Here is a 17,456-nt window from a genome sequence, read left to right as displayed (position 1 = left end):
GAAAAAGAAAAATGTAGAAAGGCTTAGCTTAGGTGTAGAATGAGATTTAGAACATTTTTTGCCTTATTTATAGAGGTCTTCCAGTAAGCTATTTCAGGAATTAACATTTCTTTACAAGAGCATTTTATCTCCTCCTAACCCTTAACTATAAGACATACCCCCTATGGACACCCAAAGATGTCCACTGAGAGAAGAATGACCCTAAACCATAAGAGGAAGTGACTAAAATATACAACCACAAAGAACGCATAAGGTAAATTAAGATCCACATTTTCCAGCATTTTCCAGAGGGTAGCATGTAACTAGCAGAAAGGAAATAACAATATGTTACTAATCAATCCTATTAATAAGCATGTATTTTACAGCTAGACACAAAAAAGTGAAGAATTTCTGATGAAAACTACCAAAAAGGTCCACTGGAAAATCATAATTACATTTCATTTGTCATTAAAACTTGGGTATCACCACGTGAAAGATTTCTCCCCAATCCTTACTCCCAACAGTCATGGCTACAAACATGCTAAAAACAAGTGAAATTCAAGTTGAGATACCTGGAAAAAATATGCCTGTGTTTGCCTAGATGTGCTCCTGTGTTTTCAAATTTTATCGATAAGCTACAGATAAAACTACAAATAGATAAAAGGCAAATGACACACATTATATACTATTTTGAATTGTCTAGTACCATTTTTTGGTGGTTTTACTAAAGCACAGGGACAGGACCTGTGGACAGAAAGAGCTGCTGCTGAAATGTCTAATAATCTATCTTAACCAATCTCTGCATCACAGTTGGTGACATATTTTATTTTTTATTTTTTAATATTTTATTTATTTGAGAGAGAGAGAGAGCACAAGCGGGGGGAGGCGTAGAGGGAGAGGGAAAAGCAGATTCTCTGCTAACCAGGAAGCTGGACGCGGGACTCAATTCCAGGACTCTGGGATCATGACCTGAGCTGAAGACAGATGCTTAGCCAATTAAGCCACCCAGGCACCTGGTGACATATTTTATTTCATTCATTCAAGAACTTATGGAACACTGAATACAATACAAATTATTTTAAGATGCTAAAGTAGGAGTGCCTGGGTGGCTCAGTGGGTTAAAGCCTCTGCCTTTGGCTCAGGTCATGATCCCAGGGTGCTGGGATCGAGCCCCACATCAGGTTCTCTGCTCAGCAGGGAGCCTGCATCTCACCCCAACCCTGCCTGCCTCTCTGCCTACTTGTGAATTCTGTCTGTCAAATAAATGAATAAAATCTTAAAAAAAAAAAAAAAAAGATGCTAGAGCGAGTTGTACGTTGTTCCTGTGCTCCAAAACTCACCCTAGCAAGCCAAAAAAGCCTCAGCTGAAGCTTCCATATACCACTTACTCCGTGTCTCTCTCCTACCTGCATAGTTACTACACTCTTACTTACACTCTTACAATTCTTCATGTCCATTAAAGTTTGGGTGTTCTTTAGGATTCCATCATCATTTGCTGGGCCCAGGGAGACACCAGACAAAACCATGAGACCAAACCCTTGACAACATCAACTGTTTTATATACTACCTACACTCTGTCTTCATTATCGCTACCTGAATTCTTCAATAAGCACCCCAAATTCAACAACAGCAGGATCTTTCTTGGCCTCCCACATCAGCTAGTGTCATCTCTATTCACTAAGTCAAGAACCCTAAAGTCATTCTTGACTTCTTATTTCCCAACATCAAGTCTACTTCAAAACATTCTTTTGGGTCCTTCTCTCCCCCCTTTTTTTTTTCTTTTAAGATTTTATTTACCCATTTGACAGAGAGCACAAGCAGGGGGAGCGGGAGAAGCAGGCTCCCAGCCCAACAGGGAGCAGGATGTGGGGCTCGATCCCAGGATCCCACAGACACTTTACTGACTGAGCCACCCAGGCACCCCTCTCCTTTTTCATTCTAAGGCTGCTGACTTCATTAAAACCTTAACATCTATCAATAAGGCTCCTGGTTGGCCTCATTCTAAAAACATTTAATCCTTGTTTCCTGACCTAAACTCCTTATTATAAAAAGTTCCTTTATAAATAAGTTCCTTATTATAAAAAGTTCCTCTAAAATATGACTCTTAGGGTGCCTGGGTGGCTCAACTGGTTAGGTATCTACCTTGGGGCTCAGGTCACGATCCCAGGGTCCTGGGTTCAAGTCCCGTGTCAGGCTCCCTGCTCAGTGGGAAGTCTGCTTCTCCTTCCTCTGCCCCTTCCCCCACTTGTGAGTGTACCCGCACACGCGCGCGCTCACGCTCTCTCTCAAATAAATAAATAAATGAATCTATCTTTTAAAAAAATAAGATAAAATAGGACTCTTGCCTCCCCAATGTCTACTTCATATAAGGCAAACTAAAGTTTACTATTGTATTGATCTTGTAATCAAAAAAATAATTACTGGACTACTGGAAACAAAGTTCTTAGAAAACATGTCACAGTTCATTGCTATTTTTAGGCATGACAGAAATAATCACAATTCTAAATAATTTAGAAATAATCTGTACAGAGGCTGAAACAACTGGGTGTACTGGCTAGGGACATGCACTCAGGAGACTGCCAAAAATCAGCTAGGAAAAAGGCAATTGATTACTCTTCTTCTCTTGGATATTGCCATCTAAAAAAGGGTGGATGGAGGAATAGAATCTTCAGGACTACAATAAATAAATAAGTGGCCTTTGGGATATTATTTCCAGGTAGTATTAATTAATGGCAATGAACCACAGAAGGATTTTTTTTAAAGATAGTATATAGAAACTATCTATTGTCTTTACTATGTATCAATGAGCTAAGAAGTTTAATTTTCTCCTATTTAAAGCTTGCAGCAACCTAATATTATAATCCTGTTTCACAGATGAGGAGATTTTTGAGCTAAGATTAGAATCCCAGTCTAACAAAAAGCTCAAGTTCTTTCCAATGTACCAAGCTAGGTACACAGAAATTCACATATTTGCTCCTATCGCCCGCAGATTTTGTTTTTTCTTAAACTTCAGCCAAATTTGGCTTTGTCCATCCTGTTGAGATCTCACTCTAAATAGTGTTATTATATAAAAACTTCCTTATTAACATAAAATTGTTTTTCACTCTCAAACTTTGCAAACAAAGTAATTCAAGTATGGTGGTTACTGGAGAGAAAGACCTGACAGGTAAAAGGGAAAACAATGAAAAGAACAAAATCACATAGTGATGCCAGGGCTATGAGCCTAGGACTGCCTTCAGCTGCACAAAAAGGCAAATATACAGAAGATATTTCATCTACATCAAGAAGTGGAGAGGCTGGAGAGAGTGAATACTGCTACATATAATTGTGAAAGAAATAGAAGAGGGAGAAATAACTTTTAAAAGAAAAGTAGGGCACCTGGGTGGCTCAGTTGGTTAAGCGACTGCCTTCGGCTCAGGTCATGATCCTGGAGTCCTGGGATCGAGTCCCACATCAGATTCCCAGCAGGGAGTCTGCTTCTCCCGCCAATCTCTCTCCTCTCATGCTCTCTCTCTCTCTCTCAAATAAATAAATAAAATCATTAAAAAAAAAAAATTTAAAAAGAAAAGTAAACCAGAGGGGTGAAAAGAAACTTCCCACAAAGGCAGTCAAGTGAAGTGATCACGTGAGCCCCTTGTAGACAACAATGATTTATTATCTGGATAAAATATTTTTAAAACTGGAGTTTAAAAGCATTGGCAAATGTCCCAAAGCACAAAGTAGTGGGGGGGGAAAGCGTATCCTGAAAGGGAACAGACCTGTAAGTTCAAAGGGAAGTTTTTATGCTGAGTGCCCTTCCCAACCCCTATAAATATGGTGAAGGAAACCAGACAGCCATACAGCTCAAAATAGTAGAGAAAACACCAAAGCTGGAAGTGCAGCTGGAAATTCAAGTCAGACTTATTGGGAATGAAAGAACCACAAAGGTACTGACCCAAAAATCTGAGCATAAGGTGTGCTTAGCTAAATTAATCATGTACCAAAGGGAGAGCCCAAGTAGCCTCTGCAGTAGACTATAGAGGAATTTACCCTTGAAAACTGCAGGGCATAAGATCTAGGAGTTGGATGCTTTTTAAACTGAGTGCATTCCCCAACCAGACACAGCCCAAGCTGCAGAAAGCTGAAGCCCTTACTGGCTTAGGGTGTCGGGGGCAGGCAGAGGAGCTAGAAATTAAGGGTGAGCTCCAAAATCTGAATATAATCTCAGCCCAAATTTTTGGCTAACCACTAAATCACACAGGTGGGAAAGAACTTTCCTCCACTCACTCCACAAGAGACCAAACTGAAAAACAAGTAGCTGGAAGAAGAACCAAGCACAGGTATTTGTTAGAATATACTGCTTGGGAAAGAATGTTTGCAGATTGAATCCAGGCAAGTTAATGTAACACTAGAACATAAAAAAAATAATGCTCATGACAACATTACAATGCTCTGATTTTAGCCAAAAATTATGAGATGCAAAGAAATAATGAAGTAAAAAGGCAATCAATAGAAAGTGACTCCAAGTAGGTCCAGACTTAGAATTTAGCAAATGATGACTCCAAACCTTATATGTAAACAATTAAGGGAATATATTCAAAGAACTAAAATAAGAAGGTGGTTTTAACGAGTTGCAGACAGGGAATCTCAATAGACAAGTGAAAACTATCAAAAAATGAAAAATTCAGTTCCAGCTGAAAAGAGCAATAACTAAAATGAAAATTTCAATTAGATGGGCACAATAGCAGGCAAGGTGAGAAAAAAAGGGAGGGGGGGCTTGAAAATAGATGAGTAGAAATTATCCAATCCATAGAATACAGAGAAAGACGGGGAAAAAAATGAATGTATCTGTACACACGTAATAATACAACATTTAAGTAACTGGACTTACTACTGATACACTCAACAAAGTGTAATTTCAAAAGTGTTATGGTAAGTTAAAGAAGCCAGACTCAAAGTTTGCATACAGATGATTCCATTTCTATAACATTCTCAGAAAGAAAGGAATATAAAACAGAACACAGTCAAGGAGAGCACAGTTTAATTTGGAGATGGGGGAGGAGGGCAGTTTGATGGAACTGTTCTGTATCTGGATTACGGTGGTGGTGGTGGTGGTTAAGCCACTGTATGCCTTTGTCAAAATTTGTAAGACCTGGGGGCCCCTGCCTTAGTCAGTTAATCATCTGACTCTTGATACCAACTCAGGTCTTGATCTCAAGGCTGTGAGTTTAAAAAAAAAATCCTAAGACCTATACACCAGAGAATTTTACTGGATGTAAATTTTAAAAGAAATCTTAAAAAAAATTATTATTATTATTATAGATCCCCCCATATGATCATTATGCAAACAGTATGTGTTATATCTGACTAAATTTTGTGTAACTAGTTCCATGATATCAAATTTAAATGATTTATGTTCTCATTTAAAATCTATTCATTAAATACTTAGCACCTTTTCAGGCATTTTGCTAACTGCTGAAGATACTCACAGATTTAATAAAACTGCATGAAATTCCCCTTAAAAGTAGGGAACGTTGTCTATCTACAGGGCTTCCTTATCTAATCCCACCAAAATCTAAGACTTCCAAAGTCAATTCACATTCAGCCCTTCATCTCCCAGAGGTGACCCAGAGACAAAATCTCTGAGGTAACTAACCTTATGCAATTGCTATTTAAATTTTGCTGACTTCTTGAAGGCATTAATACTTCAGGAAATGTTTCGTTTGTTTGTTTCATCCCACCTTAAACAGATGAATAAATATTGATAATCTTTCCATATCTTACCCATTTTCTAATTACCTACATAGCATTGTAAAGAACTGGATACTGTTTGTACTACTAAATTCTTAAAATAAGAATTTAAAAGACATGGTTTTTTTATATTCCAAAAACATCTTAAGTTTTGTTTCCTGTGCATACGCCCCCTTTTCCTTTTTTTCTATGACCAAATTTTGCCTTCAAAACTAAAAGCATCTTAAACTGAAATAAATCACCTTGACATAAAATTTAATATAGACAAATCTCCAATAAGCTGATGAAGTGTCTAAATCAAAGGAGATTACATTCAACTCCTAAGAACCAGCATCCTTTAAACAAAGTCAGACTCTTAAATGTTTTCATTTTTCCTCCATGACCCCTTAAACAGAATTTTAAACAATATTTTTCCCCACTCTGGGAGTCTTTTAAAATACGTTACGTATCTTCTTCATATAACTTTACATTTTGCCCTGTTATTTCCAGAACCTTCTAGTCCTTTGAGATTTTTTGCTTCTCTGCCATCAATTCAATAGGCTAGAAAAGGCCGTAAATATGATTCAAGTTCTAGACTACATTGCTATCCACAGAACTTTGTGTTATAATGAAAATGTTTTATTTTTGCCCTGTCCAAAAAGTAACCATTAGCCATATGTGGCTACTAAGCACTTAGGACGTACTACAACTGAGGAAATTTTTAATTTTCCATTTTAATTAATCTAAATTTAAAGAGCAGTATGTGGCTAGTTAACTACCATATATGCCAGCAAGTTAGAGGCAGAATATCAGTGCCTGGCACCACCACCCCCCTCAAAAAAGTTATTTTCCTCTAAATGTTTCATTTTAAGGACTCTAAAACTTGCCTTGAGACAAAATACTTGCACATACATATACACAAACTAGTTATCTTTGTGTCTAATATTATAGGTAGTGTTCAACTTTATTAAAATAAATTTTATTTTCTTATATTCAAAGATCATAAAGGCTTATTTCAAAAACTAAAAGTCTGTTGTACTGGTATATGAATAGACAAACAAACCAAAAGAAGAGAAGAGAAGGTCTAGAAATAGATCCCTAAAACATAAGAAAATTTGATATACGATAAAGAAGTAGCTTCTCGAATCATCTGAGGAAAGGACAGACACTAATAAGTGGTATTGGGACAAATGGATAAATAAACATCTGTGAAAACATAAAACTCAATCCATACCTCACAAATACTTGGATACACTCCAAAAAAATCAGCTATCTAAATGTAAAAATTGAAATCATACAATACTGCAAAAAACAGCAGGAATAATAAACACAACTTAAAGACTTTTTACTATATAAAGAACTCTTTAAAAAGAGAGGGGAAAAAAAAAAAAAAACAGATAGCTCCCCTCTCCAAAATAGAGAAGGATGCACAGTAGACATGGGAAATTCTCAGAAAAATAAAGGCAAATAAGCAGCCTTAAACCTATAAAAGTATGTTCAACTCAACTCATAAGAGAAATGCAAGATAACACTTCAAATTTTAACCATATATTCTGTTGATCAGACTGAAGAAATGGATATTCTCTGCATTCTCATAACTGCTAATGAAAAACAATTCCCCATGGAGAGTAATTATGCGATCTCTAAATTATACAAATGTTTACCAGCCCCACTTCTAAGAATCTCCTGAAGATATAACTCTACAAATACTAATCAAATATTCAAAATATATTCACTGTGGCCTTATTTCTAATGGCAAAAGACTAAAAACATCTGAATGTACATCAGCAAAGACTAAACAAATAAAATGTGGTACATCTACACAATGAAATACTATGCATATATAAAAATTAAGGGAGGGGTGCCTAGGTGGCTCTCAGTCCATTAAACAACTGGCTCTTCATTTCAGGTCCGGTCATGGTCTCAGAGTCATGAAAGCAAGCTCCATCTCAGGCTCCAAGCTGGGCATGGAGTCCATCTAAGATTCTTTCTATCTCTCTCTTCCACTGCCACAGCCCTCCCACCTCACTGGTGCATGCTATCTCTTTAATTAATTAATTAATTAATTAAAGGAGATCCTCAAGTACAATTGTGGATTAATATCCAAGATATGTTAGGTGGGGGAAAAAAACGAGTGAAAAACAAGTAGTACATGGTTTGTTAACTTTTGTGAATAAATTAAATATAAACACACACACACACATAAATACAAATATACATATATTTATTTTTGCAATAAGAATTAGAAGAATAACCAAGACTCTAATAGAAATGGTTACCTACAGGGGCAGAATGGGAATGGGGTGAAAGGAATACAAATATAAGCAAGACTTCTGGGTATTCTTTTTATATAGTTTTGATATTTGAACCATATATTTATATATTCTAAATAAATAACTAAAAAGTCTACTACTACCATGTCCTAAAGTGTACCATTTAATGTTTTTTTTAAATAAACGGTAGATGTCCTTATAAATATAATTGCAGATTTAGTAGCAATAAAAAGGATTGCCATGTCACTCAAATTCATTCACCTCTTATTAACTACCTCCACCTAGAATAGTAATGACCAAGACATATTAAAATAGAATCTTGAAAGAAAAAGATGAAGCCATCCTCCTGGGGAAGTTTAGCAGACCAATGGTAGATTAAATATGTTTCAGCATTAAGAAAACTCCAGCCAAATATGTAATGAGATTTTTCAAGTAGGACTGAGGCACAGGGTGTTCTAAATGCACCTAATTCAGGGAACCTTGGATAATAAGTTGGATTTTCATATATATTTCATATATATTATGACTGATATATGCTAATCCACATATCAATCCTATAAGACACAGAGGTGTCTTTTATAAAAAATTGAGAAATTGGTTTAGGCTTAAAGGGATTATGTTATTTGCCTAATGTCACAGCAAATAAATAAATCAAGACACAGATACACATCTCTGTAGTCAAAATCAGTGTTTTTTCCACCATACTATACAGTCTTTCAAATTTAATATGCAACCCATCAAAATGCTATACCCAGAAAATAAGTGTGTTAGTGGTAGCACTTCAAATCCCTACAAGAAAGATAGATATACAGACAGATTCAAGGTTAGATAGATAGATTCTAAAAAAAATAACTGCTTAAAACTATTTGATAAGATCCTTTCCTTCTTCATGAGTCTCACCCAAATTCTAAAAACTTCACAGTACAACATAAAATCATTAAAAAAAAAAAAAAAAAAAAAACAAGGAGAAAATAAGTGAATGATTATCTGACTCTCAGAATAAGGAAGGAATTTCTAAGCCTCAAATCAAAGAAAAACACTATCAAGACAAAGACTGCTAGTCTGACAAACAAGAATGTGCTGCCAGCCAACTTATGCTAACATTCTCAGCAAAGACTGGTGAAAACTTCATTAGAGATCAGAATTAGGACTATACACAGGTTTCAAGAAACATTAAGTTAGACTACATAAAAATTCAAATAAAATATACCGTATTTTATTATACCAAACAAATATACCCAAAAAACCATAAGAAGTTTCATAATACAAAACAAAGAATTAAAATCTTAAATACATAAGGATATTTATATATCCATATTAAAATGCCACAACACTATGGGCAAAGGTCATAAACTAGCAATTTACAAAAACAAAATAGTGAATCAAAAATGGGGAACAGCAGAAATAGTCAACCTCAGTAGTAATACAAGAAACCCAAGTTAAATCTGAGATGTTTAACCTATCAAATGGTCAAAGATTTGTTGGTTGGTTTTAATAACAAGCAGTGATAGCTGAAGTACAGAGAAAATGGCTATTCAAGTTTGTGGGAACATATATTATAAAACTTTCAGGCTATTATGCACTTTGGCACAAGAATCCCTACTTTTAACTTTATACTAACAAATACGTTCATTAAAGCATTTATGATGATAGAAGGGGAGAGGAAAGAGGAGGAAAGAAATGTTAGTTTTTAAGTCTATGTATCTGTTATATCATTCAAATTTTATTTTAATTTCTCAAAAGAAAAATTTGAAGTCACTACATACGGAATGATCCCAACAACAGGGGCAAGGGAGGGAGGGGGTGGAAGCAATTATCATTGTGCCATGGGATTATAGTGCCATTTTCTTCCTTGCTCTTTGCTAAATGTCCCAAATTGCATGCAATGCATTATACTTTAATAGTAAAAAAGAAATTACTCCAAAAATATACTTTTAGAAGTAATTTTCAAAATACTCTTACAATTTCAAAACCAACAAGTGTTTAAGACTGCTGTCAAACAGTATCACTCACTGATGAATGATAAATGAAAGTAATGATGAAAGATGTCACACCACTTTTCTTCTAAAATATGACACTTTCTCCCTTAATGTTTTGAGTTCAACTAACTTAACAGCTGTATATATATATATACCTGTATATAAATAATGTATATAGGGCGCCTGAGTGGCTCAGTGGGTTAAGCCGCTGCCTTCGGCTCAGGTCATGATCTCAGGATCCCGGGATCGAGCCCCACATTGGGCTCTCTGCTCAGCACGGAGCCTGCTTCCTCCTCTCTCTCTCTGCCTGCCTCTCTGCCTACTTGTGATCTCTCTCTGTCAAATAAATAAATAAAATCTTAAAAAAATAAATAAATAAATAAATAAATAATGTATATATACTGTCATACCAGTATTAGATATACACTATGTAAACAGACAAAAAATGGAAACGAAAAAGGGATTTTAAATATATATAAATTATAATATATATAAATGAAAGTTCTACTTGGTCCTTCAGAAAAAATAAGTTCTCCATACATTCCCAGAAGTACATAACTGAAATAAACCACCCAGAATCAGGAGACTTGCAGATCTGAATACTAGTCTCAGCTTCCCCACTACCAGCTAGTAACTTCTATAAAAATCAGGTAAGAGGGTTTAATCTGCCCTTCCAAAAATTAGAGTATTAATGATTTAAAGTACTTTCAGTATTATGGTTTTATAATTCCACTACTTTCTAATAACTCAACATTCTTTCTCAAAAGAGAAACTCAGGCATTGTGAAATACTCAGTAAGAAGAAAACAATAGTGCCCCATAGCTACCATCTTTACAGAACTTCTTTAAGAAAACTCTAACAAATGAGGAACCAAAAGGACAGAGCAGATTATATTGTTTGCTCTCTAGATGTGAGAAAAATCAAATTTAATCTTGTATCGCATAAAGCACACTGTCCTGAATGAAATAATTACCTTTGAAATAACACAGCATTATATGCAAGACCATTCAAGAAAATTATAAAAATACTTTGTTGTACAATTTTGCACCTGAGATCTCAGATTCATATTCTAAAGGTATCTGAACTTTAAAGCTTACTTGTAAGGAGATATTTAACATAGTCTATAAACACTAAACATAGGATAATTTTCTCACCTGCTATAGCAATACCAGTCAAAGAAATAAAAGGGAGACAATCCAAATTAATAAAAAGAATTTTATATTTAGAAGCAAATAACAGCATCCCAATAGATGATTTTTTAAATGGAAAACCATCTCTCCAATGTATTCTTTCCCTTTTTGCTGCTATTCTACCTAGGATTCAAATTACATAGAATACCAGCTATCAGTCAATGGATGCCAACATGAAAAGCACGAAAAAGAGCTTTCTATTGTTCAATGTTGACGAGAATAAAGAAAAAAACATTTTAATTCCTAGTGGAAGTCATATGGCAAGGCTGTAAATAACCATTTGAACTTGTTTCCCTGCAAAAGAGATAGCTGGATATAAATTTACCTGATGGATGTGTTTCCAGATCATAGGCTATTTTCTGAGCATAAACACAGAACAAAGTGCTAAGAAGTGATACTCACTTTACTATTTACATAGCATTTTTACATGTTTTATTTTATTCTCAAATTCATTTTTCATTCTCTCTCCATTTTTTATGTAAGGAAGCAAAGGCTCATAGAGGTGAAGTAACCTCATAGAGCTTACTAACATTTGGCTTTAAATCCAGATCTAAATGATCCCAAATAAAGTATTACAAGCTGATAAGTGTGTTTACAATTAAAAATGACCTCAGAAAAGTATTATTCATACTTTCTAATCAAGTACTTCAGTGATTCACTATGAGACTCTCATTCCGAGCCAAATACTAAATGTTAATCTCAATTTGCAACCAAAAATATTAATAGATAATTCATTTCAATTATAAAGACAAAAATAAGTACCAAGTGCCAGACATTTTTATATTTTCAAACAGAAAAATATAAACTAGGAATTAAGGGCAAAGAAAGATGCTTTCATTAGCAAAGATATCTTTCAGCATCTTAGTGATTTTTAGCAATCTACTGTGACATAAGGTCATGTATTTCACATAAAATCTTTCTTCTTCAATGATCAAGTTCATACTGTTTCAAGTACTCAGCTCACTGTATTGCCATCACCTATTTGACATTTACTAACCTCTAATTCTCTCCCAGGTTCTCGGAATTCTGATTGCCTTCTATCTCTGTGCTCTAGACTACTACCTGCTTAGCAAGGAAATGTTTCAAGTATGTCAAAGTAAACCAGAGAAAGCCATGGGAAAAATGCAACATTAGCTTGAACCCTAACAAACATTCTATCCAAAAGGAGAAAAAAAAATTCTTAAATAGGTCTTCCTCCATTAGTGAACACCTATAAACTACCTCTTCCTTCCTCACTGTGGGTTCATAACCAACAAAGAAACAAAATTGAGGAGTCAGACGGATAAAGATAAAAATACAGCTAAAACCAGTGGCCAAGAAAGCTTCCTATTATTTCAAACGTAAATTAAACTTACTTAGATTTGTAGATATACCATTTCCTTTTTCCTAATAGGGCCCAGCCTGCTCAGGTAAGTCTACCATACAGATATAAAGAGAATGTATATCCTAAGAACTGGGAGTTCCAAAAACAGAACCAGAAGGCACTGAGCAAAAACACTGAATCCCTTCTCCTCGTTTCACCTAATGCTTTCTTGGGAAGGCATTTCAGGGGGTTAAAAAAAAAAAAAAAAAAGGCAGGGTGGGGGGAGCTACTTCAAAGAGTTACTTACAAGTCATGGTAGAAGCGGGGTGGTAGGGGAGAATGTTGCCCCCATCAACAAACAATCGCCACAAGTACACAACAGATTCTTCAAAAATGTTTTTAAAACTTTCAAAAAGCAACACCTCACAAACATAATACATATCTCCTGTTTCACTTTTTATTCTAGAGAGAGGTGGAGAGACTGGATGAAGAGATTAATAGACTAATTGAACCTGAGAAGACCGGGTTAAAAGGAAGAAAACCAAGTTTGCAAACTACCGAAGAGGTCCTCATGAAAAACCAATATTCTCTGTAGTCCTTGTATGAGTTACAGTAAATTTAGCTGCAAAAGGCAGAGCTTTGTAAAACTGCACAGTAGATGAAAGGGTACTTCACCATTTTATCTTCCTTTTCAAAACTCTCTCCCTCACCTAGACTCCTCTCACCCTAGTCCCCTCCAAAGACTCCCCATCTTGCCTTCAATATGCCTAAGGTCCACTTCTTTCTGGGTCTGACCTCTAAACTTCCATTCCCCTCAGTCCAACTAAATATGAATCAGATTATGTGATTAAAGTATTTCCCACTAATGGGTAAATGTGCCTTAATCCACGGGGTTCAACTCTACAAATTATCACTAAACTCTACTATGTGTAATGCACTGTGTTTAGTCAAAGTAACTATTCTTAAAAGAAAAACTAACCACTGGGTTCAATTTTACAAATATCACTAAACTACTATGTGTAATGCACAACTAGTTACATCAAGTTTTTAACGTACGACGTAAAGAGGAGGATCATGAGTGCCTGCTTCACATTACACTCCCCCAACCCATTTCTTTCTATCCCTATACATCCTCCCCTCACCCCATCTGCCAGGAACAGAACCCAAGAAATTAATATTGCTTCCAGTAAGAGTCAATGACCGGGAAGACAATGCGCCATGGCAGAGCAACCAATAAACATTCAAAACTACAGATCAGTTATAGAGGGTCTCCTGAATTTAATTTCATGTGTTAATTACAAGTACAGTAAGAGGCCTCTCAGTGAATCAATTTCTTTACAAGATACCTGTAAATTAGCTTTGTTCAGAACCTTTAGTTATTAAGCCATAAATACTGAGAAATTTCTTTGGTTGTTTCCATGGTTAAAACAAAAAAGTACCAATCCCATTTGCTATACTGACTTCAAGGTTATTAAATTTGGCTATTAAATTTTTTTTTGATTTTGTGTTTTATTTTTTTTCAGTGTTTCAAAATTCATTGTTTATGCACCACACCCCAGTGCTCCATGCAATACGTGCAACCCATAATACCCACCCAGGCTCGCAATCCTCTACTCTCCTCCCCACCAAAACCCTCTGTTTCTTGGAGTCCACAGTCTCTCATGGTTTGTCTTCTCCGATTTCTGTTTTGAATTTGACATTTTTCTCAAATCCTCCTACGTCAGAAATTCCAAACTGATATATTTGTTTTAAATCTTCTTTTTTCTCCCAGTTGTAAAATTTATTCATTCTGACCTAAAACAGAGGTCCAAAACTGGAAAGCAGGATACAACTACTGACAAGCTTGGGTTTGGTTAGGCCACATTAGGTTATTTTTAATTGTTTTAAGCAGTTGTCAATATTTTTAACAATCAAGAGACTGCATGTAAAAATCTAGATTTCCTGTGTTCTATTAAAAAGGCTGAAAATTGGGCCCACATTCACGTATGGCACTAATCAGGTGGACCTCCTAACTGAATGTCCCTCTAAGATGAGGCATAAGCTCCCTACTTTCAGTTCACTCATTCTCATCTGCCTAGTACCTGCAGGCATGTGAGTTTGCTATTCTTAACATACTCCTATGGAAGGTGCACATTTCCCAGCTCGCTCTCACATTTCACCAAGTCACCTAAACATAAAAAACCACAAAGCAGATCTTGCCGGTTTGCAACTTAATAGTTAATAAAAATTTTTCACAAGGCTTAGAAGAAAGGTAAGAAAGATAAAAATTCAGACGGGTAACGGGTGACATAAAGGTAAAAAACCCATCTGAAAGCTTTTCTGGGAGGGGAAAAAAAAAAGGTGAAAGAACTCAAAAACACAGAGACAATAAAAACCTTCCTGATGGAGCACTTTGTTAACTAACTCCATGATTCCTTACCATGGAGCTCCATGCTTCAGATCCTCCCCTTAACTTTCTCTTTATACATAACAATAGCAGATAGGTCATAAAATCTGAGAAATTTTGGGATATTTATAAAACACATTTACACCTTTGGAAATAATTCTCATGCACTTTTGAAGTCTTCATCAACATCAAATTCTTTCCCAAGTATTTTCTACGGCTTTCCACTTTACATTGGTGACAACTACAGTCCTCATTTTCAAGGCTTGGACTTCAGTCCTGGACGGTTTCTCCAGCACAGAAACTTTTTTTGGCCCTTAAGGTTGCATTACTCATTAGACCTCTTATTCCAATCTCTACAGTCTATTTCATTCAAAATTTACCCTTAACCCCCTCTCTAAAAATTCTTGATCATATTTGTGTGGGGGGAGAAGGGGGATGCCTAATTGCCCCCCCCAAATCAATACACTGGGCTGCTTCACTGGGATTTAAATAAAAAGCATGAAAACGCTTGAAGATTAAGACATTTTAAAAATGATTTTTATATGCTAAGTGCCCAAAGAGACAAGTGAGGCTCTAGCTTTGGCAAGTGTGAACTTTTCATCACGGACTCTAAATACTGACAACTACTGTACGAGACCTAGGAGACCCAGGGATGGTCTCCTTGACCCCACACGAGCCAATTACCAAATGATGTCTCCTCTCCCTGCACCCCGTCCTCTTCCTGCACCACCCTAAAAAGCGTGTTAGGGGACTTGCCTCTGAAGAAGAAAAAAATGGGCAGCTTTTCTGTGCAGTGTTTGGGAAAACAAAGCTTTACCATACGCGATACTGTTAAAGCATAAAACCACGCAGCACCTTACAGGAGTCTCACTCCTCTTCACCCAAAGGGGAGAATACCTGCTACTCTATCCCCTATTGTGATGCGCCCTCCTGAGGCTGTCGCTACGTTAGCCCAGCGGTGACAGGAAAAGGGGCGGGGCACGGGGCAGCTCAGCCCTGGGAAGGAGGGATGAGGAGGGTATCGCCTTCATCCCCGGAGAAAGGCCTCGGGACCCCCAACCCAAAAACAGCACCCCGAAAACCCAAGTCCCATCCTTGCCACTCCGAACCGGTTACCAGCTGCCGGAGGCCAGAACACCCCCGCCCCCACAGTCTCCTAGCAGGGTCTAGGACGCCCAGACCACCGCCACAGCAGCCGGGCGCTCAAGCCCAGATTCGCCCTCCGCCCCCTTGCTCCTTTGCCCAGCCAAGCCCAGCCTCCGGCGCCGCCCCCACCGAGTTCCCCAGCTGAGCCCAGTCACCCTCGAACCTGCAGTCCCTCTTGTGTGTCCACGGAGGGCCCAGGCAAAGGCGGGGGTCAGGGACACCCCCGCTTCCTCCTCAACTGGATCCCTCCGGAGGTGTCTGTGGCGGCGGCCACTCAGGCGGCTGGGGCTAGCAGAGCCGCCCGGGCAGGTTACAGGCCGGCTCTTAAGCCTCTTCTCGCGAGAGCCCTGAGTCTGAGGAGGCGAGGCTAGTCGTGTTCTCGCGAGAATAGCAGCTCAACCCCCGGGGGTGGGCGGGGCGCCGAGGGTGTAGGCAGTTGAGGGAGCGGCAGTTTGGGTTGGGCTTTGTGCCTGGGGGCTGGGGTCGCCGAGTGCTGGGCGCCTATCCTCACGGACGTTAGTCTGGGGTTGGAAGGAGATCCTCAAATCTGAGTGGCTGCGAACAGAGTTACCCCCAAACCTTTGAGTCCCACGTTTTTCCTTCGACTTCCTGTCACCGTTAGAAAAAAACGGACAGCGTTTCCAACCCAGAGTTGTAGAGAAAAAGCTCTGGGACCCGGTGTGCCCAGGGAAATCGTTTCCCTCAATTGAGCAAACTCCGACACCGCCCCTGCGGGCTCAGCTGGCGGGTATTAACCCACCTGGGTCCGGGAAAGGCGGTCGTGCGCACGCCCGGTGTCCGCGGCTGTTTGTTTTTAAAAGCTGGCTTGGCGGGAACCGGGCTGCCGGCTGAAACTCCAGCAGCTGGACCGCCCAGCCCACGTCGAGAGGGACGCGGGTCGCACATTTTGCTCCTGGGGGCAGAGGGTCGCCGGTTCACGGAGTTTCAGTCCAACAACTTCACTGAGCCTACGGTGTGTCAAACGCCGGACGCTCCGTAGGGCTTGCGGCGGGGCGGGGGGGAGAGGCGGTCTGCGCTCCCCGAGCTCACACCGCGTGGGCGAGGGGAGCCGGAAGGTGCGAACCCACTCTGCGGGGATAAAAACCGGGTCGCTCGCCGTGAGCTGCGGGAGCTGAGAGCGAGCTCTGCCTGCCGTGTGGAGGAAAGACTCCACCGGGCAGAAGGATGAGTAAGAGTTGCCCAGTTTTGAGAAGAGTAGGAGGGGCGTTGCCAGCAAGAGGACGCAAAAGAGGAAGAGGATGGGTTTGAGTAATTTGGTATGAAAACAGATCTTGCGGAAAGAACTGGGTCGAAGAGCTTGTAGTCGTTGTTTATTTCGGAAGAGAAAAAGTTCTCAGTCTCCCACCTGTGAAGTGTTTTTCCAAACCCAGGTTTATGCTAAGGAGATGAGTTTTGCTGCACGATACAGGATAGTGACTATCCTCGTCCAAGTACCGTCACGTATCAGAGACGCGAGGGAAACAGGTTATT

The 17,456-nt window shown here is 38.4% G+C and overlaps 1 protein-coding gene across 3 annotated transcripts in view; it reads right to left on the bottom strand.

Moving 5' to 3' along the window:
* The window catches only part of BTBD10 (BTB domain containing 10), a 72,882-nt gene extending 55,934 nt beyond the window's left edge, over positions 1-16,948 (bottom strand). The window contains exon 1 of one of the 3 annotated variants that reach the window (XM_004752007.3): positions 16,726-16,948. In XM_004752007.3, the coding sequence (XP_004752064.1) occupies positions 16,726-16,871 (146 nt within the window). In that variant the 5' untranslated portion in view covers positions 16,872-16,948. Of the gene's footprint in view, positions 1-16,128; positions 16,329-16,725 lie in introns of those variants that run through there. The other 2 variants (XM_004752009.3, XM_004752010.3) reach the window with 2 other exon arrangements.
* Positions 16,949-17,456: the final 508 nt, after the last annotated feature.

Source organism: Mustela putorius, unplaced genomic scaffold, assembly GCF_011764305.1.
Source record: "Mustela putorius furo isolate JIRA1106 unplaced genomic scaffold, ASM1176430v1.1 tig00003859_pilon_pilon_pilon, whole genome shotgun sequence".
In the NCBI taxonomy this organism is placed as follows: Eukaryota; Metazoa; Chordata; class Mammalia; order Carnivora; family Mustelidae; genus Mustela; species Mustela putorius.
Note: the sequence above shows the minus strand (reverse complement) of the source record. Positions and strands in the feature narration are given on the sequence as shown.